The sequence below is a fragment of the Mauremys mutica genome, chromosome 12 (assembly GCF_020497125.1).
Source record: "Mauremys mutica isolate MM-2020 ecotype Southern chromosome 12, ASM2049712v1, whole genome shotgun sequence".
In the NCBI taxonomy this organism is placed as follows: Eukaryota; Metazoa; Chordata; order Testudines; family Geoemydidae; genus Mauremys; species Mauremys mutica.
In genome coordinates this window covers 83,071,439-83,097,965 of record NC_059083.1, presented here as the reverse complement: position 1 = coordinate 83,097,965, position 26,527 = coordinate 83,071,439, and the positions used below count along the sequence as shown (strand labels likewise).

Below are 26,527 nucleotides of genomic sequence, written 5' to 3'. Positions count from 1 at the left end.
CGGAGCTTACTCACTCGCTCGGACATCAGCGAAAAGAATATCCCCGTAGTTATTGCTGCATGCTGTGTGCTGCACAATCTGTGTGAGAGCAAGGGCGAGGCCTTTTTGTCCGGATGGGAGGTTGAGGCAAATCGCCTGGCTGCAGTTTACGCTCAGCCAGACACCCGTGCCGAGAGAATATCCCAGCGGGAAGCGCTCTGTATCCGGGAGGCTTTGAAAGCAAGTTTCCTCGGAGAGCAGGGTAACCTATGACTCTCCACTTGCTTTCAAGAGAAACTGACCCTGGGCCTGTGTCAGTTTGTGTCGATTTGGATCTGCGGCTACATGCCGCGTTCTCCAAGTTTCCCCCACTTCCAAAGCACGTTTTTAAGCAAATTAATTGTTACACTCATTATTAATAAATCTTTCTTTTACTTTGCATTTCTGTTCTGGTGTTGAGACATGGACGCATACTGTGCTGGGCACGGTGTGCACTGATGTACAGACCGCTTCCTCCATAGAGGACTGACATCCTCCTGCTCCAACATAGGTCTCTGGGGTGGGGGACGGATGACAGTGGTTCTGCATGAAGGGGAGGGTTTGCAGGAAGGGGCGAGTGGTGCCTTCTTTGCATAGGGGTTTGGATGACGGCAGTGGGCTGCGGGTTTCTGCGTGGGAAGGGGTGATGGGTGTGGGAGAAGGGTGACTATCTGTCCGTGGATGAGGGCTCTTGTTGGGGCTCAGGGCAGCGGATAGGCTCGTGGATCCGTTGCAAGTGCATCGTAAGGGCAGCCTGCCTTCACAGTAATGGCGTGGCAGGCGCTAGGACCCTGGACAAGCATACACATTACGAAATGATCAGGGGCAGCATACACAACACAGAATGACCCTGGTGCCTACTGACTGCAGTGTGTGTGTGCCCCGCAGTTGATCCTTTCCCCAAGTCTGTACCCTGGTACTGTAGGCTATACCGTGCAAGTATGAAACCCCTGTCCACCCCATACACCGAAAAATCCTCTGACAGGAAAGACATGACGGAAACAGTGATTAACAGCAAACATCTTTTATTAATCTAATAAACAGTGGGGGGATGAACCTTGGATTTGGGACTGGCTGAGCCTATAAGGGAAGCACTTCTACAAATTTCTAACGTGAGAAGTGCGGGGTACACGGCCGCTCTGCTCTGGTTCAGTGACAGTTCTCACGGCCTCTACCACCCCTCCGTCTTGTACTTTTGGGTGAGGGGGGGCCAGGACTTCTTGGCTGGGGAGGGCGATTGCAGAGACACTGCAGGGGGGCCCTGTCCTCCAGCCTGCGGTCCTGCAGGACATCAACAAGGCGACGAAGCGTGTCCGTTTGTTCCTTCATGAGACCAAGCAGCGTTTGGGTGGTCTGCTGGTCTTCCTGCCGCCACCTATCCTCACGTTCCATGAGTGTGCGATGCTGCTCACATAGGGTCTCCCTCCAGTGTTTCTGCTCTGCAGCCTCTGCTCGGGAGCAGGCCATCAGTTCAGCGAACATGTCATCCCTAGTCGTCTTCTTTCGCCGTCTAATCGTTGCCAGTCTCTGCGAGGGGGATGCCGGGGCAGTCCGGGAAGGAGCCGAAGCTGTGTGATGGGGAAAGTTAGTGATTTCCTTGTACAGATACATTTTGGCGAACAGTGAACACCGTCTAGTCAATTTCTATGAAGAAGACCGTACCGGACAACAAGTGTCACGTGGTCTCCAGAGAAGCACAACATTTTGGCCTACGCTCTGATTGGCTGCGCCATTGCACAGGAGAGCGGAGAAGTCGGGAGAGATAGCAGAATCCCTCTAGCAGAGAGTCCTGGTAAGCCTTACAGTACATTATGCTTATCAGTTAACGGATAGCTGTGCCGTCGTGCTAAAGGCAATCTGGAAATCAGATACTATGACCCTTTTGCAGCCACTCCCGACACTGCAGGGGAAAGATCAATGTATGCTTTTCCTGTGTGGCCTACAGCACGTGGCTGCTAAGCGCGGGGCTTTGTTATGCAAAGTATAAGTAAACCATTAAGAACAGTAACTATTCGCTAATTGCCCTAATTAGATGCAGCACTTCAGTAACGAGATTACCCTGAGGCGTGTCTCTCGAGTGCAGAAAGAAAGGATGTTAAGGGAAGCACTTCACCGACCGGGACCCTACGCGGCCATGCTGGTAGAGGCGATGGTTCCCCTGTATCTGAGGATGTCGTGGCGTGGAAGAGTGAGCTTCACCGGAGGACCAAATAAGGCACCTCTTCCTCGAAACCTCCTGCGGAGGGTATTTGAGGAACTGTTTGAAGCATTTGTGGAATTGTCCATGGAGGACTATTGTTCCATCCCAATCTGTGTAGACCTACTGTTCGTTTAGTTTCCCTTTAAAAACTTTTAGATATAGTATTTATAGATAGAATTTATATTTTTGGTATACATGTTTTCGAGCAAATAAATATTTTCTTGTTTATACGACTTACCGCCTGATCCTTCCCCTGACTCTGAGTCCGGGTTCACGGCCGGTGAGGGTTGGTAGGGGATCTCTGTGAGGGTGAGGAACAGATCCTGGCTGTCAGGGAAAGCGGCATTGTGTTCGCTGTCGCCTGCGCCTTCCTCCACGGACCCTTCGTCGTCTTGCCCATCGGCGAACATCGAGTAGGAACTGTCCTGGCTCACTATGCCATCCACTGAGTCCACGGTCACTGGTGGGACAGTGGTGGCAGACCCACCGAGAATGGCATGCAGTGCCTCGTAGAAGCGGCATGTCTGGGGCTGTGCTCCGGAGCGTCCGTTTGCCGCTCTGACTTTTTGATAGCCTTGCCTCAGGTCCTTGACTTTCACGCGGCACTGCATCGCATCCCGGCTGTATCCTTTCTGTGTCATGGCTTGGGAGACCTTCTCGAAGGTCTTTGCATTACGCTTGTTGGAGCGCAGCTCCGACAGCACAGACTCCTCGCCCCACACAGCGATCAGATCCTGGACTTCCCGGTCTGTCCATGCTGGGGATCTCTTTCTATTCTTGCATTGGGCTGACTCCTCTGCTGGAGAGCTCTGCATCGTTGCAGGTGCCGCGGAGCTCGCCCCGATGTCAAAGCAAGAAATGAGATTCTAACTGTCCAGACAGGAAAAGGATTTCAAATTTTCCCGGGTCATTTCCTGTGTGGCTGCTCAGAACATCCAAGCTCGGACTGCTGTCCAGAGCGTCAACAGAGTGGTGCACTGTGGGATAGCTCCCGGAGCTACTAAGTTCGATTTGCATCCACACCTAGCCTAATTCGAGCTAGCAAGTGCGAATTTAGCGTTACTCCACCTGTCGGGGTGGAGTACCAAATTCGAACTAAGGAGCCCCCTAGTTCGAATTAAATGGCTTCCTGGTGTGGACGGTTGAGCGATTAGTTCGAATTAACGCTGCTAAATTCGATTTAAGATCCTAGTGTAGACCAGGCCTAAAAAATATGCTGAAGCTCAACCAGAAGTTATAGCCTATGCAGGAGTTTGAATAAGGGTCCCTTCTGATCTGAAAATGTATTAATTGTTAAATATTTACTTATTTGTAAGACCTGGTCTACACTGGGGTGGGGAGGGGAATCAATCTAAGTTACATGAATAACGTAGCTGAAGTTGACATACTTAGACCTACTCACCGTGGTGTCTTCACTGCAGTGAGTCGACTGCTGCCACTCCCTCGTCAACCCTGCCTGCGCCTCTTGCGGCGGTGGAGTACAGGAGTCGACGGGAGAGTGCTCAGGAGTCGATTTATTGCATCTAGACTTGATGGGGAGAGGGATAGCTCAGTGGTTTGAGCATTGGCCTGATAAACCCAGGATTGTGAGTTCAATCCTTGAGGGGGCCACGTAGGGAACTGGGGCAAAAATTGGTCCTGCTAGTGAAGGCAGGGGGCCGGACTCAATGACCTTTCAGGGTTCCTTCCAGTTCTAGGAGATTGGTATATCTCAAATTATTATTTTTATTTAAGCAATAAATCGATCCCTGCTGGATTGATTGCTGCCTGCCTATTCGGCGGGTTGTGTAGACATATCCTAAGAGAATGAAAACAATTATTTTGTAATTATATGTTGTGAATGGAAAGTTAAGATGCATTTTTGTTTAAGAAATTACATTTTTGCAAGTTATATTTCTATGAGTGCATTGTTGCTGGAAGAACCTTTCAGAAGCACCTAGCAATAGGTCATAATTGACCACATTTCATATAAATTTGTTTGGTGTTGTTACAGTTCTAAGGTTTCTGACATTGACCATCACCGTGAGGAGTATAAGAAGCTGAAACAGCAGTTGGAGAGAAAACTCCAAGAAGTGGAAGAAGAGCTTGCTTTGCAGAAACTGGTACAGGAATCTATAGAAAACAACTTTGTGTTAAACAAGCCACAGTAGATGTAATTTCTACTTTACAGTCCGTCCATTCTTAGGGGAGAATTATGCATTATAGATACCTGATACTTATTCAGGCAGTCCTTTTTAGCTCTAATGTTAAAATTAATGTAAGATGTGCAATGGGCAGTACTGCATGTTGCTTTACAGTAATAGGTGTCATGTGGTATTTGCATACTGGCGGGTGCTTTACTTACTAGTCTGGCAGCCTCCCCTTGGGAAGAATTGGTAAGATTATGTTTAGTAAACTGAGATGGTGTAAGATTCTTGTATATGAGGATACAGCTAGCACACTGTGCTAAATTGGCTAACCTTGAAATTCCAGGAAAGGTCAGCTTCTATAAATCAGAAGCCGCTTTAGGCAGGCATATAGGCTAAATAAACATATTAACATGTGCCAGCATGCCATACTTCTCTGATTTCAAGACTTTCTCTTCCCACTTTTTATGCCATTGTTAACACACAATCCTCTGCTACTATTAATACTCAATCATTTCATAATATGAGAATACTTAGCAATGGAGTTTGTTTGAGCTTTAGTTGTTACCTGATTAAGGGTGTCTTACTGTCCATATATTGCAAAAATAACATTTTTAGGATAATTTATACTCCTTTCACCTTTAAAAAAAAATTTAAGACATTTCAAGTTTACAAGTCATTGCCATGTAAATATCAGAAACAAAATGATGATCATTACAAAAGTGGGCTTATTTTTTTGTTTAGCAAAACATGCAGTAATATCATCAAATCTCTGTATTTAACAGGGGGTACCTTGACTGGATTATGGGCCTGCTGGATGGTGGGAAGCAGGAGATATGACATGACATATTTTGATTTTTCATAAGGCTTTTGGCACAAGCCTTACAAAAATCAAAATTTATCATATTTACTGCTTTTGGGTCATTCCTGGGTCTGGTACAACTCAGTATTTTCATTCATTACTTGAATAATGGAGTGGAGAGTATGCTTATAAAATTTTCAGATGACACCAAGCTGGGAGGGGTGCAAGCATTTTGGAGGATAGAATTAGAATTCAAAACAACCTTAACAAATTGGAGAATTGGTCTGAATTCAACAAGATGAAATTTAATAAAGATAAGTGCCAAGAACTTCACTTAAGCAGGAAAAAATCAAATGCCCAACTACAAGTGGTGAATAACTGGGTAGGTGGTAGTACTGCTGAAAAGGATCGGGGTTACACTGGATCACAAATAGAACATGAGTCAACGATGTGATGCAACTGCAAAAAAGCTAATCTCACTCTCAGGTGAATTAACTGGAGTGTCATGTATGACTGAGGGGGAAACTGATAAGTCTTCAAATATGTTAAAGGCTGTTATAAAGAGGACCATGATCAATTGTTCTCCATGTCCACTGAATGTAGGATAGGAATTAATGGTCATAATCTGAAGAAAGGGAGATTTAGGTTAGTTATCAGGAACAACTTTTATACAGTAAGGATAATTAAGCTATAGAATAGACTTCCAGTGGAGGTTGTGGAATCCTCCTTATTGGAGGTTTTTAAGGACATGTTGCAGCTGATACAAAACTACTTAAGATAGTTAAGTCAAAAGCAGCCTGTGAAGAGCTACAAAGGGATCTCACAAAACTGGGTGACTGGGCAATAAAATGGCAGATGAAATTCAATGTTGATAAATGCAAAGTAATGCACCCTCAAAAACAGTCCCAACTATCCATATACAGTGATGCAGTATAAATTAGCTGTTACCACTCAAGAAAGATGTTGGAGTCATTGTGGATAGTTCTCTGAAAACATCCATTCAATGTGCAGCAGCAGGGGGCTGGATTTGATGACCTCTCGAGGGCCCTTCCATCCAGTGGCGCTAGAACACTTTTACAGTGGGAGTGCTAAAAGCCAGTGGTCCCCAAACTTTTTGTTTTGCACCCACCTTACCCCTGTCTGTGCCCCCTCTCCCCAGAGCTGGGGCCAGGATCAGGCCATGGCTCTGGGAAGGGGACATGGACAGAGGTAAGAGGACTGATGCTGGGCGGGAGCAGAGCCCCGAGTGTGGGACCGGAAGCCAGGATCCTGCATGCGGGGCAGGAGCAGGTTCTGCAGCTGGGACCTGGGCATGAGGCCAGGAGCAGAGCCCTGGGCACGGGGCTGGCAGTGCTAGAACCCTGGGCACAGGACCAGCAGCCAGGACCCCTTAGTTCACATGCCTGTGCTTCCATCCCTATATTTCTATGACTTTAGGTTTATTTTAGTGAATTTCTTTACACCATCAAGGTCATGTTGTTTTGGAGCATTTTATTAATTTCAATAAAACTACTGACTCCTCTCATTGCTTCAATTCTTCAGTTGTATTTGTGCCAAATTTTCTGAAGATTTAGATTTTTCTGGTATTATTCATAGTTCAAGTAACTAGAATAACATCTAATTTATGTAAGAATAGAAAAAATGGTCACTTTAATATTAAATTGCATTTATAAAATATTAATAAATGATAAATGTTTTAATCAATTGTCATAGATTATTATGAAGTCCAACAGGTCACTAGATTGTGTATAACCATTTATAACTCCCTTACTGATCAGATTATAACCATCTATAACACATACTATTCATGACTGTTAAAAATTTTAACATTTATTTTCCCTTTATAAACTATTTATAAATGGAACCTTAATACACAATATGACCCAAAAATTATGCTGAAATCATTTATTCTGTGTTTTCACAACTTGTAGTCTACTTGATTTATTGTCATTAGTAGTTTGAGGTTATTGCTTGTTTTTTGACAATTCATATGTCTAGATCGGGGTGGCCAATCTGAGCCTGAGAAGGAGCCAGAATTTACCAATGTACTTTTCCAAAGAGCCACAGTAATATGTCAGCAGCCCCCCATCAGCACCCCTCACCCCGGCTCCCAGAGCCTTCCACCCACTGGCAGCCCGGCTGATCAGCGCCTCTCCCTCCCTCCCCGTACCACCCAATCAGCTGTTTCATGGCATGCAGGAGGCTCTGTAGGGGGAGGAGTGAGGGCACAGCAGGCTCAGGGGAAGGGATGGTGTGGGGGCAGGGCCTGTGGCAGAGCCAGGGGTTGAGCAGTGAGCACCCCCCAACACATTGAAAAGTTGGTGCCTGTAACTCCAGCCCCAGAGTCGGTGCTTATACAAGGAGCCACATATTAACTTCTGAAGAGCCGCATGTGGCTCTGGAGCCACAAGTTGACCACCCCTGGTCTAGAAGGAAAAGCCCACAGTACTGGCAGAAACAGCACATTCTTAGATCCATATGGGGGTATAGTTTATTTCACCGTTCAAGTACGATTTAAAGCAAAACTCACATTTTCTTATCAAAAGTTATAGGTTGCATAGTTGGATAAATATTATAAAGGAATATGACTTTGCCAAATGTATTTCTTAACTAAAAATGTACATATATTAATTTCATCTTTTCTACAACTGTGGGTTGTTTTCCATGTAATATTAAAGTCAAGATGCCATTTTAGGTAACTCATGAGCCTTCTTTATACTGATATTTTTCTTTAAATTCCCCATTGTTGTTGTAGTATTGGCATAGCTCCACTGGTGCAAACAATGGTGAGAGAATTACTGTACCCCAGACACAATGTTTTAGCCAGTTTGTTGTCTAGCTCTCCTCATATCAAACCTAGATAAGACAGTGGTTAAGACGCAGTGGTAGCTGACATGGTCTATATTAGGATTCCCATTGTTGTTCCCATCAGTGGAATTGCATTAGTGGTAGCAATAATGGGAAGTTTTAAGTGTATGTCTTTCTTTATGCAATTATTAATTCATTCCCTGTAATCCATTACAGGAGCTGCTAATGGAATTTGATGCAGAAATTAAAAAGAGAGAACATGCATTTCAACGGCAGGCAGATGAAATGAGTAATTTAGTTCTTTCTCATGAACTCAAGGTAATTGTGTCTTTAAGCTATACTTTCATTTTGTCTACAAAATAAACACACTTTACTATCATCCCAAGTTTGATATATTCTATGACACAAATAGACAGATCACACTCTTCCCTTTTTCACCAGTGGACTGAATGAGTTGTTTCCAGGATAGTAGAAAGTGGAGTTACTTGCGGGTTGCATCTTAATTCCATTATGGTTAACAGAATCTTCCTGCACATTGGTGAGAAAATGTACTTGTCAGTCTCCAGAATGCGTATCTCATGAGATTGATATTTGTTGACTATTAGTGAAGAAATATGCAGAAAATCTAAATAGAAAGATGAATTCAACATCACTTGAATGTACCCTTTTTGTTACCAGTATCAGGTTATTTCAGTGTGTTCTAATTTTTTTAAAGCACTTATGAGATAGGTACCACTCAAAGCCAATTACAGCATCTTGTGCATAGATATTGACAAAGCCTTTTACTTCCTCAGACTTTATTGAGTTTTGGACATCATTATAACAGTTAGAAGGGGAAGTTAGATATTTTATAAATTTGTTTTTGTTTCATCATTTATGGCTTTTGAATTTGAAGGCTAAAGGGCCAAATTCTGGCCTCTGTCTGGCTGCTGCTAGCTTGGTGCTTTGTTCATACTATTTATGTAGTATTTCCTATTCCTGTTTTCCTTGTTGAATTTAAACTTTTATGTATTATTGTTATTAATACATAGATATCAAATAGCTAGTATATGTGGTACAGCTGAGTTGATAGAGTGGAAGAAAACTTGACCTTTGGAATTTTCTGACTTTGGAGTGCTTGATTTTATAACTTTGTGTAAGTTTGTGTGTCCATAATTGTAGTGCTGACCTAAATATGTACATTTCAACATCTGTTCATGTTAAGTTTATTATTTGAATGCCACCAGTGTGCTAAGTGCTGTATAAAAAGAGGAAGACACTCTGTCTATAGCTCAAAGATCTTTTCTAAGTCAAATATAGATAACACATTTCAGATACAAATAATATATTTGATAATGATGCAAACCTTAGGCAATTGAGGGAGATTTTTTTCATTAATGAGGCACATTGCTGAGGTAAGTAGAGATCATTGTTGAAAAGCTTTTCGAAGAAGGAAATTTTAAGCGGTGATCCAAAGGAAAAATGGTAGGTCATTTAGTACACAAAGACGCCTAGGGTTAGCAAGGAAGATGAGGGGAAAGGATACAAAATGAGTGGGAGGCGTATAAAGGGGAGAGAGTGAATATTTCAAATGAGCTCAGTGTTAGCCTGGGGCTAATCCCAATCAACGTACCAAACACTTCTGAAAATCTCACCCATACAGATTTATTCTAGTATTTTATTGCATTGAATTATTTTATAAGTAGTAAAATTAGACCAAGTGTTTTGACCTTTTAAAAAATTCCTAACTAAAAAATATCAGAGGGAAGTATTGTGCTTTGATGGGAAAGAGAGAACTCTTTCTGGAGTAGGAATACTTTTCATGATCCAGCCCTAAGGCAGGGATTGCAATCTCTTCTGATTTCAAAAAGGGTAGGAGAAGAGGTAGGAGGTAGAGTTTTAGCACTCTGATATTATTTTGTTGTTCTTGAGATATTATGAGTTTCTCTTGATACTATACGTGTTGGGGATTTCAACCTTCCTGCTGTCGCAGGAGCATAGTGAAATAGTTCTGTTATGTCCTTGTTATTACTCAAAATTAGAAAGTAGTTACTTTCTAATTTTGTTTCCTCCTTTGAAAGGTGAAGTTGTTGACCAGAGAACTGGAGGCTCTGAAAGAGGCTGGGATGAAAGCTGCAGAATCATTGCAAATCGCAGAAACTACTAATTTGAAGTTGGAGAAAGAGGCCAAATGCAAGGACTGGGAACTTAAAGATCTTGCAGCTGTGAAAGATGCTCAGTACTGTACAAGTCTAGCTATGATTAAGAGCAACTACTTTTGAATTCACCCTTCGCTTCTCTTCCTTCCACACTCTTTTATAATCTCGGCAGCTTCATACCTCTTGTATAAACAATCACCTACTCTAATAGTACATACTATCATATTAACAACAGAAGGAAATGTCTATTGATCTGAGTGCTCACTAGAGTGTCTCTGGGTAGTGTGGGTTTTAGACCAGTTCTGCTGCATTCTTTATTTGGTGTAATTTTTTTTTTAATTTTCTTCGTTTATATAAAGTATTTATAAACACTGTGTGTTATAGTTCAGGCATGCAATGTATGTTTGAGCATTATCTCAGTCTCTCCTGAGGTCACCCTTTCCAAGTGAGATGTCTATACCTGCACTTCTTTCAGAGTGGAACCCTATGGTTCACCCCACTTTGTCCCCAGGTTACAGTACATCCTGTTTTACCAGCTGTACTTACCTCCACCAGGCCCATCTGGATTCAGGCCTGCTATATTCTCCCCCTCCCCCCAAGGATCTCTGACCAGCTGGTAAACCCATCGATAGAAAACAGCTTACTCAAAACGGAGTATGGTTTGTTTATTCATAGGAACTTCACGAACAGAGAGAACAGGATTAAAAATAACGAAAGCTTATGCATATTGTCTTCCCTAAGCTTGGCCTTGCCAGTTCAGGTCAGACTGCACGTATTCCTTGTGCCCCAATATCTGGACTGTGTTACTGTAGACCCTCCATCCTTCTTCCTCTCTCCGGACCTAGGTTTTTAACTGCTTTCAAGTTCTTTGTTGAACATTCCTGACTGGGCTTTCCTCCTCCCCTTTGGAGTCACCAACCTGCTTGCTGATCAGAGCATGGTGGGGGTGAATTTTCAAAGGAATCGACACTTGTGTTATATTAAGTATTGGGATTAGGGCTAGATACACTTGTTGTCTGCCTTCCTGTAGTCCTACAGAGCCCCGTAGAACTGAGTTAATCCTTAGGCTTCCATATAGCTATCACCCACTCATAATCAAACAAATGGAGTTTCCCATAATCATAAAAATATTAGATTGGCCCCTCATTTTTCACACACTATGTGGAAACTTGGTGTAGATATCACATTTTTACTGACATTTTTACTTTCATAAACTTCTTAAACCAGCTGTTCGTCAGAGCTTGTAAACTCTGTAGATTGTGCATGAATTTAAGGGCAAAGTACTTTGACACAGACAGGTATATATCTGCAGGAGAGCAAATGGGGAGAAAATATATATGGAATCTGTTACTGAAAGGACTACATTAGCAGGTGAGGAAATGAGGAGAGGGGTGGCTATTCTCTGACTCATCTGGGAAATGAGTGGGGCGGGGGGGAAGCAAGAGATGGGGGTATGAGTTCTTCTATCTCCCTGCAGGGACACAGATGGCTGATTTAGATGCAACACTTCCCTTCCCTGGCCTTTCAGTGTACTTCTCTATAACAGGGTGGCAGTGCCTGCCATTGACCTATCCTGTTAAAAGGTGTGGATCTCTGCATGGAAATGCTGAGTGATTCCTGATGACTCATTTTGGAAGATGTGGCTTGTTAACTCCACCCTACCTGTAGAGAAACAGGGAAGATAGGTGGGAGTGGCTCTATGATCAACAGAGAGAAAGAACCAGGATCTGGGATGAGAGTGTATTCTAAATCCCAAATAAAATTGCCTGTCAAGGTTCTTATATCATGTTCATCACAGTCGTCATCTTGCAAGACTCAAAGTGAAGAAAGTTTGTCATGGTGCTCATGAAAGCTAAGGATTCTATAGTTTTTGTCCTCTTTGAATTTTCTTAATCACACTGACATTAAGGATGTACCACTGCTGTGGTGGGAAGAAAAAAATGCTGCCACTTATAAGAACCATAGAAATGTAGGGTTGGAAAGGACCTTAACTGGTCGTCAAATGCAGCCCCTGTGCTATGGCAGGACTGAGTAAATATAGACCATCCCAAACAGGTATTTTTCCAGCCAGTTCTTAAAAACTACTAGTGAAGGGGATTGCACACCTCCCTTGGAAGCTTATTCTATAGCTTAACTATCCTTATAGTTAGAAAGATTTCTTTTAAATCTAATTTAAATCTCCCTGGCTGCAGATTAAGTCCATTACTTCTTGTCTTACCTTCAGTGGACATGGAGAATAATTGCTCACAGTCCTTTTTATAACAGCCCTTAAAATATTTGAAGACTATCAGGTTCCCCTCAGTCTTTTTTCTCTAAACGTGCCCAGTTTTTGTAACTTTTCCTCATAGGTCAGATTTTTCTAAACCTCTTAAAATTTTTGTTGCTCTCTTCTGGACTTTCCAATTGGTCCATCTTTCCTAAAGTGTGGTGCCCAGAACTGGACACAGTAGTACAACTGAAGCCTCATCAGTGCCAAGTAGAGCGGGACAATTACCTCGCATGTCTTATATACGACACTCCAGTTAATACACTCTAGAATGATATTAGCCTTTTTCTCAGCTGCTGTTGACTCATATTCAGCTTGTGATCCACTGTAACCCCGATCATTTTCAGCAGTACTACCACCTAGCCCATTATTCCTCATTTTCTAGTTGTTCATTTGATTTTTCCTACCTGAGTAAAGTACTTAGGACTTAGCTTTATTGAATTTCTTCTTGGTGAATTCAGATCAATTCTCCAGTTTGTCAAGGTTGTTTTGAATTTTAATCCTGTCCTCCAGCGTGCACCCCTTCTTAGGTAGGTGTTATCTGCAAACTTTATAACCATACTCTCCACTCCATTATCTGAGTCATTAATGAAAATATTGAATAGTACCAGACCCAGGACTGATCCCTCTCGGGACCTCAATAGATACACCATCCCAGATTGACAGTGAGCCACTGAGTATGGTCTTTCAACCAGTTGTTCACCCACCTTATAGTAATATCATCTAGACCACATTTTGTTAGTTTGCTTATGAGAACGTCATGTGGGACTGTGTCAAAAGCTTTACTAAAATCAAGATATATCATGTCTACTGCTTTCCCCCATCTGCTAGCCCAGTAACCCTGTCAAAGAAGGAAATTAGGTGAGTTGGCATGATTTGTTCTTGACAATCCATGTTGGCTATTCCTTGTAAACATGTTATCCTCTAGGTGCTTACAAGTTAATTGTTTAGTAATTTGTTCCAGTATCTTTCCATATATCAAAGTTAGGTTAACTGGTCCATGAGTAAGGCTGCATGTCTGTCATGGAAGTCATTGATTCTGTGACTTTCCATGATGTCTGTGACTTCTGCAGCAGCCAGTGTGGTTGACTCCAGGGCTGGTCAAGCAGATCAGGCAGCCCTGGAGCCAGTCGCACCGGCCAGTGCTGGGGCAACTTGGGTGTGGGAGGGGACTCAGGGTTGGGGTGCGGGGTGGCATTTACTTGAGGAGGCTCCCTGGAAGCAGCTGGCATGACCCTGCAGCTCCTAGATGGAGGGGCCAGGGGCTCCACAGCTGCGCACTGCCTGCGCCCACAGGTGCTGCCCCCACAGCTCCCATTGGCTGCAGTTCCCAGCAGGGAGCTTGTGGCAGGGGCACCGCAGGGAGCCCCCTGCCCTTCCCTCCCTCTAGGAGCTGTAGGAACATGCCAGTTGGAGCCAGGTAGGGAGCCTTCCAGCCCTGCCAACCCTTCCCCTTCCCCCACCCCCGCCAGCACCAGCGGGGATCCTAGGCCACATGCTGCTGCCTGTTTCTCACTCCCCCAGCACCAGCAGGGGTCCCATGCCATCCCTCCAGCACCTGCAATGCCCCTGGACCCCCCGGCCCAAGAACCCCCAGCCCAAGTTTTAGTTAGGGGTATACAATACAAGTCATGGGCAGTGAATTTTTGTTTACTGCCAGTAACCTGTCCATGACTTTTACTAAAACATAGCCTTATCCATGAGTTCTTGAAGATCATTGCTAATGTTTCCGAGATTGCTTCAGCTCGTTCTTTAAGTACTCTGGGATACATTTCATGAGGCCCTGCTAACCTGAATAGATCTGACTTATCTGAATATTTTTAATCTGTTCTTTGTCAACTTTGGTTTGTGTTCCTTTTCCACTGTTAATATTAATTGTGTTCAGTGGTCACCATTAACCTTTTTATTGAAGACCGAAGCAAAACTGGCATTAAAAATTTCAACCTTCCTGATGTCATCGATTATTAGCTTTCCTTCTCTGCTAAGTAGAGGACCTACACTTTACTTCATCTTTCTCTTGCTCCTAATGTATTTCAAGAAGCTCTTATTGTCTTTTATGTGCTTATTAGGTGTAACTAATTTTGTGCCTTAACCTTTCTGCTGTTGTCCCTACATAGAATCATAGAACTGGAAGGGACCTCGAGAGGTCATCTAGTCCAGTCCCCTGCACTCATGGCAGGACTAATTATCTAGACCATTACTGACAGGTGTTTGTCTAACCTGCTCTTAAAAATCTCCAATGATGGAGATTCAACAACCTTCCTAGGCAATTTATTCCAGTGCTTAACCACCCTGACAGTTAGGAAGTTTTTCCTAATGTCCAACCTAAACCTCCCTTGCTGCAATTTAAGCCCATTGCTTCTTTTCCTATCCTCAGAGGTTAAGAAAAACAATTTTTCTCCCTCCTCCTTGTAACAACCTTGTACATACGTGAAAACTGTTATCATGTCTGTCTTCTCTTCTCCAGACTAACAAACCCAATTTTTTTTCAATCTTCCCTCATAGGTCATGTTTTCTAGACCTTTACTCATTTTTGTTGCACTTCTCTGGACTCTCTCCAATTTGTCCACATCCTTCCTGAAATGTGGCACCCAGAACTGGACACAATACTCCAGTTGAGGCCTAATCAGCACAGAGTAAAGTGGAAGAATTACTTCTCCTGTGTTCCTTACAACACTCCTGTTAATGTATCCCGGAATGATGTTCGCATTTTTTTTGCAACGATATTACACTGTTGACTCATATTTAGCTTGTGGTCCACTAGGACCTCCAGATCCCTTTCTGCAATACTCCTTCCTAGGCAGTCATTTCCCATTTTGTATGTGTGCAACCTATTGTTCCTTCCTAAATGGAGTACTTTGCATTTGTTCTTATTGAATTTCATCCTATTTACTTCAGACCATTTCTCCAGTTTGTCCAGATCACTTTGAATTTTAATCCTGTCCTCCAAAGCACTTGTAACCCCTCACAGCTTGATATCATCCAGAAACTTTATAAGTGTACTCTCTGTGCCATTATCTAAATCATTGATGAAGATATTGAACAGAACCGGACCCAGAACTGATCCCTGTGGGACCTCACTCGTTATGCCCTTCCAGTATGACTGTGAACCACTGATAACTATTCTCTGGAAACAGTTTTCCAACCAGTTTTGCACCCACCTTATAGTAGCTCCATCTAGGTTGCATTTCCCTAGTGTATGAGAAGGTCATGCGAGACAGTATCAAAAGCTTTACTTAAGTCATGATATAACACGTCTACCGCTTCCCCGCTATTCACAAGGCTTGTTACCCTGTCAAAGAAAGCTATTTGTTTTTGACAAATCCATGCTGACTATTACTTAACACCTTATTATCTTCTAGATGTTTGCAAATTGATTGCTTAATTATTTGCTCCATTATCTTTCTGGGTACTGAAGTTAAGCTGACTGGTCTGTAATTCCCTGGGTTGTCTTTATTTCCCCTTCTATACTTGTACATGCTTGTATTCTCTTGTACTACTCCTTACTAGTTTGTCCATGTTTCCATTTTGTGTAGGATTCTTTTTTGATTTTTCAGATCATTAAAGAGCTCCTGATGGAGCCATATTGGCCACTTAGGAAGAATACTATCTTTTTTTCACATTGTGATATTTTGCAGTTGTGCCTTTTAATATTGTCTTCTTGAGAAACAGCCAGCTCTCCCGGATTCCTTTTTCCTTTTGAATTTCTTCCCATTGGACTTTACCTACTTGTTCTGAGTGTGTTAAAGTCTGCATTTTTTTTTAAATCCATTGTCCTTATTCTGCTGCTCTCACTCCTTCTTTTCTTTAGAATCATGAAATCTATCATTTCATATTCACTTTCACCCAAAATGCCTTGTTTTCCGATTTTCCTACCAATTCCTCCATGTTAGTAAGAATCAAGTCTAAAATGACTGTCCCCCTGGTTACTTACTCCACTTTCGGAAACAAAATATTATTCCCAATACATTCCAAGATCTTACCAGAAATACTGTGTTTTGCTGTGTAACTTTGCCAACAGATGTCTGGGTAGTTAAAGTCCCCCATTATTATCAGGTCTTTTGTTTTGGATATTTCTCTTATTTGTTCTAGAAATGTCTCATCATCCACCTCTTCCTGATTTGGTGGTCTATAGTAGACACCTACCATAACATCAGCCCTATTTTTCCCCCTTTTATCTTTACCAGATAAAAGATCTGGTCTGCCGCTCACCTTCTTCTGGACCTCTGAACAAGTGTGTTGTTGATATCTAATACAACACCTCCTCCCTTTTTATCCTCCTGCCCTTTCTGAAGATCCCTTCTATACCAACATTTCGGTCTTGACTTATCCCACCATGCATACCACTTCATACGTATGTCTGAAGATTCTGCCATCACCTGTTCCCACTCATACGGAAAAGGGGTAGGGTGCTGTGCCTTTATTTCTGAAGGAGAAGCTCAAGAGTACACTCCAGCTCCCTAGGGAGAAATGGGGAAGCTCTGTAGCTCACAAGGACTGGTGAGGACACTGTCGATTTCACCTGCTAGAATTGCTGAAGGCGCCACCACTAAATCAAAGAGCAAGGGCCTCTGGAGCATGGGGTGAGATCTGAAGATGCTGTGGCTGCTTGTTCCTCTGAACAGGAGGAAAGAAGGAAGTGAAGGGTACATGTGCACCAATGGCCAGTAGTAGGCGCACAAGACAGGAGCTCTGGTGGCTGGCAGCTGGTTGGGGATAATGAATACAGTTAAGTGAGGAGGCAGCTGTGGGAAGTACCGTGAATACATCTGCTTTTTAGGAGAAAGCAATCAATTTACATTTTCAAGATTTTTTTTTTTAAACAAAAAGCGCTGGGGTCTTTCCTGTGCACTCGGCAAAGTGCTTAGGGCAGCCTCAATTAAAAGAATTACCAAGGGCCAGATCCTGCAAATAGTTATACATGTGTAATTTTACTCACTTGACTTTAATGGGACTATTGATGCAAGTAAAGTTTCACATGTATGGCAGAGTCTGCAGGAGTGGGACCCAATTGTGTAACTGAAAAGTTAATCACCTAACCGTACCCAAAATACTCAGAGGCACCAGTTCTCGTTAACTATAGGATAAACCAAATTTAGAGTTTCTAGGCCAAGCCATTTTTAAACAATTACATTAATTTAAAAATCAATACATTTTACAAAAAGAATTGCATCTGTCTTTTTTTTTTTTTAAAGCCGTTGTATCTCATTAGCTCCTGTTGTAACGGGCTCCCTTCACAGGGTCTGGCTCTCAAACACCTCAGTGAAGAACATGGTATAAATATATAAATAGAGAGAGACTGTATGTCCTTTTAAATTCACTGTTGTTTTTATAGATGGATCTCCTAAATGTACCTTTTTATTTTCTTTTTAGAAGATCATTGTTTTGACTTCAAATGGAATTGATTAAGCCAACTACCAGAGCTTCTTTCTTGCTTCAGTTCCCATCTTAGTTACTAGTTGTCTCACTTTATTCGTAGGAAGCAAACTCAAACATTCCTTTTGCTTTGCCTCACTTTTTGTCTAATTCAAGTTCTTACATATCACTATAATTCTCAGCCACTTCTTATTACTCTCTCTCATTTTTACTTCTCTCTGAAAGCAATAAATTCTCGTACCCATTCTCAAATATCTAACCATCTTTCAACCTTGTTCTAAATTCTGTCCATTGTCCACTTTCTGACTTCATCCGTCCTTTCCTGGCCATTTAATATTTGAGCTTTTTCTGGTTTCTTCTCCTTATTCTGAGTTACTTAATCCCCACCATCTTCCTTCCTTGCTGTAACTAAGCATAATAATTTCAGTTACAAAATTGATAAATGTTGTTTCTTCCTTTCCCAATGTTTGCTAATTTAGGATACAGGATTTAGAATGTAAACTTCATTTAGTATACCAGACCTGGCAAAAAGAAGAGGAAACATTTAAGAGAAAGTAAGTATTTCTGATATAATATTGCATTCCTCAGTATTACATGTTTGTCGAAGGAAGCATTAGTTCACTGTGTGACATCAGCCTGTATAAGTGTTCTATCTTAACAAATAGATTGCATATAGATCAATTCATGAGGGTTTCAGTATTCATTTGTCACTACTTCAGTTACTCATATGGTTCCTTATTCAGTTCTGAGGTTTCCTACCATCAATAAGTACTACCGTGTAATGGCTGTGGCACACCTGACTCAGCAGAATGTTTTTGCCATGTCTTTTCTCCTAAATTTTAGCCAGCCCTTCTCTGCCTCTCTAAGTGTATTCTTCTTTTGGTGTTGAAGATTGGTAAATGAAATGATGATAACTTGATTATTCAGCTTGCAAGAGAAGTTCTTCTTTGAGTGCTTGCTCATATTGATTCCATTCTAGGTATGTGCGTGCCCATGTGCACAGTGTCAGAGACTTTTGCCTTAGCAGTATCCATAGGGTTGGCTGTGATACCCCCTTGAGTGCCACGCTCATGTGTTGGTATATCAGGCGTGGCCAGTCCTACCATCTCTTGGTTCCTTCTTACCGGCCGTGGTGGTTGGTCGGAGCACCTCTCTTGCTTCGCAAGAGGTCAGCCGTTTCTTTACTCTTTGAACTTCGTGTTCCAGCTGTAAATAGTTTTGGTTTATTGTATATTAGTTAGTAACCCTAAGCTGTAAAGTACTATAGTTAATCAGCTAGGGTCCTGGAGGGGCATGCCCCAGTCACTGGGTTTTAAGCCCTGTGCTGACTGTAATAGGCCTATGCCTGTTAGTGACCCGCATGGCAGCTGTCTGAAGTGCCTGAAGGAATCCCACATTAGAGAAGTGTCGCATCTGTAAGAACTTTTCACCCAGGACACAGAAAGAATGTGACATTCGCTTGAGGGCCCTATTCATGGAGGCTGCTCTTTTCCCAGCCTCAGAAGCGCACCCCCAGCACTGGGCTGTACCTGGCACCGGTCCCTTTTGCCAGTGCCCAAGAAAGACCAAGAAGTGGGACCTGGCAGCAAACAAGTTGGACCAAGGGGCACTGGGAAAGGACACTGCCTGAGCCACCCGCCCACACCAGAGCTTATAAGGGGTCACATCCTCGAGGGGATCTCCTACCCTCCTAAGGGATCTGCCACCGATTCCGGGGAGTGGTAGGGGACCCAGACTGATGGCGCAGTCAATACCTTCTCAGCTCCCAGCGTCCAGAAAGCAAAGGACTCTCCCACTGCAGCTGGCTCTGCATGCGGCTATGGACCAGACAAAGGCTCCTGATGAGGGCAAGCCAGCCATGAAAGCCTCCAAGAAGGCAGTGGGTGGTGTTGGTCTCCGGAGCCAAGGCAGAGCCCTTTGTCACCACCATGGGCAGTAGGTGAACCCCTGCTTTGGGGAGGCTAGCCTGCCAGCCCCACCCCTTCTGCCCAAGGCCCCCCCACACATGCCAGAGCCCTGACCACTTCCCTCCCCCCCCCAAAAAGGAAAAAGCCGTGAGGGGCCTCCCGACCAGAGGAGCCCCAGCTTTCCGCAGCCACATCGGGCCAAGCCACCGCTGCCCCTGACCCACCACCAGCAACAGCCCGAGCCTCTGCCAGCCCTCTTTTTCTCCCCGCCCCCCACTGCCCCAATCACCGGGCCAAGAATTTAGGAGAAGTGTAATCTGAGTACAGCAGATAATTCATAAGGTGCTCAAACTATTTTCAGACAAGAAAAAAAATGCAGCATGTGAATAATTCCTTGAAAGGGAGAGGCAGTAGGTGGCAAAGGAGTGAAGGGAATAAGGGGAGAGAGGTTTGGGACTATGGGGAGGGGAATGGGGATTGAGGATGGGGAAGGGGATGAATGGAGATGGGTCGTAGGTAATGTTCCCTGTAATTTTTTTTATCCATGTGCAGAATGAATTTTATGTGCACCAATATCGAGGTAATGTGCAGATTTGTGCCACCATTAGAAACAAAAAACCTAGATATGATATCTCTTTACCATAGGGATAATTACTCCAGCTAGGACAGGTTAGGCATTTTAGAACTCATTACTCAGAGAATTAAATTTAAACATAAGAGAGCAATAAACTAATGAAATGCATAGAACAGTCAAATCTAAAATAACAGCACTTTGAAAGAATAAAATTACGGAGAATATATATGTGCATTGCAGGAACTACCAAGAAGTAACCAACAAACAAAAGTGTGTGTGTGTGTGTGTGCGTGTGTGTGCGCGCTCTGCTGGGGAAGTCTGAGAGACCGTGCACTGTCTCTTTAAGGCATTCACCAGAAGGCTCTTTTAGAACACAGCAACTGCCAGCAGCTCTGTCCTGCTCCTGGACCCTCCTCCTCTCTGTGGAGATGGGGTACATGGGTGGGGAGGAGGGGGGGGATACCCTGACATCAGCAGCTACCCCCTTCCACTCTGCACAGAAAGCAGGAGAGTTCCAGGAGCAGCTGGCCAGGGGCTCCAAGGCAAAGGGCAGAAGCAATGTGGCTGCAGAGCAGAAGGGGGAGGGGGGCTCTTCTAATCAAGTGCATGGCACTTGATTGACTCTTGGGTGGCTGCACAGCTTAGAGAGCACTGATCAAAGGGGAAAAGAGTGGGGTTGGGAGGGTTTAGCTCAGTTTGAGGGTGGTGGGATTAAGAGGAGTGGGAGGGATTGGGGCAGGGATCCTGTGAGCCTCATGTTCTCTCCCTTTGTATATGCTGGGATATAGGAGGGCCCTGCTTGTTTGTCGGGAGTCTGAATCTCTCTCCCTGGGCCCCATGTGGGAGCTAGGTGTGGGGGACCCCTGTTCCTCTGGAGGAAGTCTGAGTTCTCTCCCTATCCCCCCATGTATACCAGGATTTGGGGAGCCATGTATCCATAAGGGGGCAGGGAAAGGAGCTTAGAACTCCCATGTATAAGTGAGGATCTGGAGGGGCCCTGCCCCTTTCAGGGTCTGAGCTGCTCTTCCTACCTCCCCACATGAACTTGGATCTGGGAGTGGGAGCCCTGAAGATAATGAAAAATTAAACTTGTGAACACAAGGGAATGAAGAATTTAAGGTAACCAAATATTAAACCTCAGAAAAACCAGGAAGTACAAAGTTAAGGTACATGCCACCACTGGATGGGATTCAGAGGCTAGCCAGAGTTGGGGGAGGGGCTCTGGCTTGGAGGAGGGGGAGACTGGTGGAAAAGGGGGGGCCCAACTGGGGGTGTGCAGTGAGCACATGGGGTCTGGTTCAGTGTGCAGCTCAGCCTACACAACTGAGGAAGTGTGCAACCCTCCAGTAAGCTGCTGCCTGTGATATGTGTATGCAGCAGCAGAGTGCCAGACAGCAAGGGGCACCTTTTTACATGCTAATGTTTTCTAAATTGATGTAGGCTTAATGGGATGGGAAAGAGAAGCTGAGCTGGAAATGTTCACTGGAGCTGTATGTTGCAGAGGGGGTGAAGGAGGCAGTAGCAAAGGAAAGAGGGACACCAGTTTTCTCTTGAGTGCTTAAAGTTACTGTAACTAACATGTAATAAAATTGCAAGATTTTGGCACAGACCATGTCTGTCATTTTGTCACAGGTCCTGTCAGCAACTACACAAGTCAAACATTTCAAAGCAGGACCATTATCCCCATTAAACTAGCAAAATCGACAATGAGAGGAGGAGCACTTAAGAATAACTTAGCTGCCATGTGGCCTAGCAAAAAGAACTCTGTACTGGGACTGAGAAGATCTGGGCTCTATTCCCAGCTCTGTAACTTGGAAATATCTGCATCCACTACAGTTGCATTCACTGTCAGCTGTAACTGTATTGAATGGCAGAAGGACTAGTTGGAGAAGGTTGGCAGAGCTGCGATTGTGATATGAAGCAATCGGGGAGGCCTTGCCCTTCGAATGGTCTGAGCCCCTCTCCCCTTGTGTGTGATGAAAGGAAGGAGGTGAGTGTGTATGTTGAAGAATGCACTTAGCTTCATGTCAGCACTGAGCTGTGTGACGTGTATCATTAGCGGTGCCCAGGAGTCTTCTTGCCATGGGGATAGTCAGCAGCAAGGTGAGATATGAGAGTGGTCTGTGGGCTTAATGATGGGTAAGTGAAAGTATCATGTTAGATGGTATCCTGTGCATAAGGATGAAGAGGCTGGAAACTTAGCATGTATGGTGGTGTTTCTGTGGAGTTGTCTCAGTATTTGAGTGAACAGGTGTAGGTAGCTCCTGTTAAGTACAGCTCACCCTAAGCAGAAGTTTTGCTTTTGCAAAAAGAAAGCATTAGATCCTGTCCTACAATGACCTTGTGCCCTGTTCCCTTAGTCTTCTGCACTGTCTTAAAAAACAGAGTGTGAGTAGGTGGCTTTATTGGGTCATTGCTCAAAGAGGGAAAAGTTAAGGTTGTGTGGACTTGTACCTAGTTTTTAGAGGTCTGAGTGTAACTGAATTTGACCTTCCAGAAGGTCACAAGACACCCAGGGCAACCTTAACTCTGCGTTAACAAAGCATATTGTCAGTCAATTAAGAAAGCGTATTAAGAAAGTTACAGTTTTGTTAATGTTGTTGAAGTTTAATGCCTTGATTCAATAAAGCATTTAAATATATGCTTAACTTTTAAGCACGAGTGGTCCCACTGTTGTCAAATGGGCTATTTTACATACTTAAAGGTAAGCACATGCTTAAGTGCTTTGCCGAATGGCTGCTAAATTCATTAAAATGATAATATATTTTTGTCATTTTACTCCAGATTGCTTGGCTCCTTTGAATAGTATCATTCTTTGTTGAAGAAATTTAATCTGTCCCATGGATAGATGAGTTTGACTCTAATGGTTTTAGTACTTGTTCTGAGAGCTTTGACTTTTTAGTTCTCCAGATCTTTGCAAACAGAAATGACACAAATATTTGTCAGTCCCACTGATACACACAAGTTTACTCTGTACTTGGTATCAGTTAGGGGTATGTGTCTTCATTTTAAATCTTGGACTTGAAGGAAAAACCCAAACAAACAATGGCCTTATTTTGCATATTTGTGTTTCTAGACATGAGATGCTAGATCGTTTTGCCAAGGAAAAGGATGCAGTACTGGCTTCAGTGAAAGAAGTCCATGCTGACCAAATACAGAAGGGGGAAAATCAGATAAGAGAACTGCAAATAAGTCATGAAACTCTGGAAATGGAGCTACGTAGAAGGGAATGGAGGCATGCAGATTGTCTGAAAGAGAAAGACACTGTTATTGAAAAGTGAGTGAGTGATTTGATTCATCTTAGTTCAGTGAAATACAAGTGAAGATAGTTTGAATTCTATCTTACATGAGCAGTGTTTCATTTCTTGTATGAATCAAAAAGTGTACAATTGTTTAATTAAGATTGCTTTAAATACCAGGTGTGGTATCTGACCAAAGGTGAGTATTTAGAGAATTTTGGAAGAAAAATGTTTGAGAGTAGAACCAGTGGGAAATGTATTTTTGCTACTACCAACATAAAAATTTAAGATTTTTTTTAACCTCTCTATTGTTGAAAGTGAGAGGTTGTTAAAGTTCAAATATGGCATGGATATAGTCCTTAGGTTGCACGTTTATAGTCTGGTAAAATCTGTTTTGTTTTGGCTAAATTATAAGTTTAGAAACTGTACTATTCTCATGTGAACTAATATTTTTAAAAACAATAAGGGGCTTTAGGATTTTGGGTTTTTTGTTTGTATTTTTAGTAATATTTTTTCCAGCATTATAATGCCAAAATGGCTGCATTGTGCATGTGTCCGCAAGAATGTTTTGTTACATTTAGTATGGTACTTTTAAAACATGAAGGATTTCCTTCTTTTATTGAAGCAGCTAAATGAAGAGAGAATGAGCAGAGACTCTGAGGGAGTCCTCCCTTGCTGCTTACCATATTAAAAGTGCCACATTAAATAAGGCAGGTCTCTGGAGGACCCTTTTCTCATTCATTGCACAAAAGTGTCTAGTCAACAAGGTGTGACTCTGCAGGATACTTTACATTGCTGAGTTATATGCAGGTGTGCTTAAACAATTTGTATAGTGAGGGTGCTGAGAGCCATAGAACCAAACTGTAAACCCTGTATCTGATGGAAACCACTTCAAGCCAGAGGTTGCAGAAGCACCCGTAGTTCCAGCACATATAGTTATGTGTACATAGAATTATTCCTGAGGGAATTCTGCACCAAAATAATAATAATGCACCAAATATTTTAAAATTTCAGCAAATTTTATTTGTCAGTAAATAAATGTGGCTCCAGCATTGCAGTGGGGAGCACAGGCCACTGGCTGCATTGAGGGTGCTGGCAGCTCAGTGGGAGATCTGGATGCACAGGGGCTCAAAGGGGGGGTTCTGGGTGCAGGGGCAATGGGACTCTGTAGGGGATCCAGGTGAAGGTGGTTGGGGCTCAGGATGGGAGGGTCTGGGTGTGGGGAGATGAGGCTCAGTGTGGGGGTCTTGGTGTGGAGGTCTCAGTGGGGGATTCCAGGTGCTAGAGGATTGGAGCTTGATGGAGTGGGTGTCCAGGTTCACTGGTTGGGGCTCAGAGGGTGGGGGTCTGGGTGTGGCAGGCTTGTCAGGGGGGTCCAGGTGTAGGGCTTGTCAAGATGAGGGTTCGATGGCCTGCTTAATGGGGGAGCCCCAGCTGCTGCTGCTGAGGGGATGCCACATGCTGGGCTCCCGCTTCCCCTCCCTGTGATTCCCCTATACCCTTTTCTTCCCCATCCCATCCCCCTCCCCTCACTCCCACATTCCTTTCCCTCTGCCCTATTCCACCCTCTTCTTTCCCCACTGCCTCTTCTCCCATCCCCTCGACCACCCTTCCCGCATTTCCCCTGACCCACCTTACCTAGTCCCATAACAGGCATTTACTGTTGCACAGAAAACAGGAGGGCTCCCAGCACACAGAAGGGGAGAAGGACTGGCATTAGGACCCAGGACGTGGTGTTCAGCTGCAGAGTCTGCAGAGCCCAGATGCAGCCTCCTTCAGTTAGGCACCCTACCTATCATCTCTCATTCAGTATTGAAAGGTCAATGCTTACCTCTGATTGCCCCACAATGTAAGCCTCCATCGCCTAAAATGATAGCTCTGAGACGTGAACTTCTTTGTTCATTTGTTCATCTCAGTGGGTATTTTCTTTCTGCTCTCCCCAGTGTCAGTGATTGAGAACTTGGGATATGCACCAAATATGCCCATTTAGTCCTCAGGTCCTCACCCTGGTCTCAGCACTGGGTGTTGGTGCATGCTCCCATCATGACTTTTTTCAGCTCTCCATCCAGAGAGAGCCATGCTGTCCTGCGAATGGCTGGGGTCCGTGGTTAAAAATAGCTCCTGCCTCTCAAGGAGAATGGAGTCACCACTCGCCTGCCTCCCAGTATCCTCCTCCTCCTCTTACTCATCCAAAATGTTCTCCTTGTTGCCTGAGGTTGCCCAGGACTCAGAATCATTGTAGAAGCAGTATATCTGTGGTGCAGAACCAAAATGACTGTTTGCCTCCCTTGTCTTCTGGTAAGCCTGCCGAATTTCTTTGATTTTTCACATGGCACTGCTGCGTGCCCCTGGGGTAGCCCTTCTTCCTCCATACCCCAAGCAATCTTTTTGTAGATGTCTGTGTTTCTTTGGCAGGATCAGAGCTATGCCTGCACAGACTCTTCTCCCCTCAAACCAATTAAATCCACCACCTCCTGTGCACTCCAGTCTGGAGCACATTTGGGGCATCAGGTTGCCATGATTAGCTGGATTGGTGAGTTCTCCACTCTTATCAAACAGGAAATGAGAATTCAAAAGTTCCCATGGCTTTAACAGGGGAGGGACTGTTTCCTGTGTATCTGGCTGCTGTGCAGTGGAGTTGAAAATGATCATAGTGGAGCATTGTGGGCAGTGACAGATTAGCCACTGGGCCAATGGGGCCTGTAAACGGGCCGACTCACCCCTGCGGCGCCTCCTGCTGGTGACTCCTGGGAATTAGCTCCATTCCAGCTCTGGAGCGCCCTCTGCAGGCCGGTGATCCGCCTGTCCTCTGGCCCCTGTGTCCCTCCCTGGACCCGGTGCCCTTTTACATGGGGTGCTGCCCCCTGGCAGTAACCCCTTTCTCTCTGGGTCTCCCCTCCCCAGGGAACCCACACCCTCTATCCCCACCTTGCCTCAGTATATGGCTACTGCCAGTCACTGTCTAACCCCACACCCTGGGGCAGACTGCAGTATCAGCCTACTCATCACTGGCAAGGTTGGGTTTGGGCCTGCTGCCTTGGCCTACCCCTGGGCTGCCCTCTGCAACCCCAGT

The 26,527-nt window shown here is 44.0% G+C and overlaps 1 protein-coding gene across 8 annotated transcripts in view; it reads left to right on the top strand.

Moving 5' to 3' along the window:
• Positions 1 to 26,527, top strand: part of CCDC57 (coiled-coil domain containing 57) — a 146,697-nt gene that overhangs the window by 25,006 nt on the left and 95,164 nt on the right. For all 8 annotated transcript variants that reach the window (XM_044982979.1, XM_044982977.1, XM_044982978.1 and 5 more), the window contains exons 3-7: positions 4,212 to 4,320; positions 8,171 to 8,272; positions 10,015 to 10,172; positions 18,214 to 18,288; positions 23,292 to 23,492. In XM_044982979.1, coding sequence (XP_044838914.1) covers positions 4,212 to 4,320; positions 8,171 to 8,272; positions 10,015 to 10,172; positions 18,214 to 18,288; positions 23,292 to 23,492 — 645 coding nt within the window. The remainder of the gene's footprint in view (positions 1 to 4,211; positions 4,321 to 8,170; positions 8,273 to 10,014; positions 10,173 to 18,213; positions 18,289 to 23,291; positions 23,493 to 26,527) is intronic.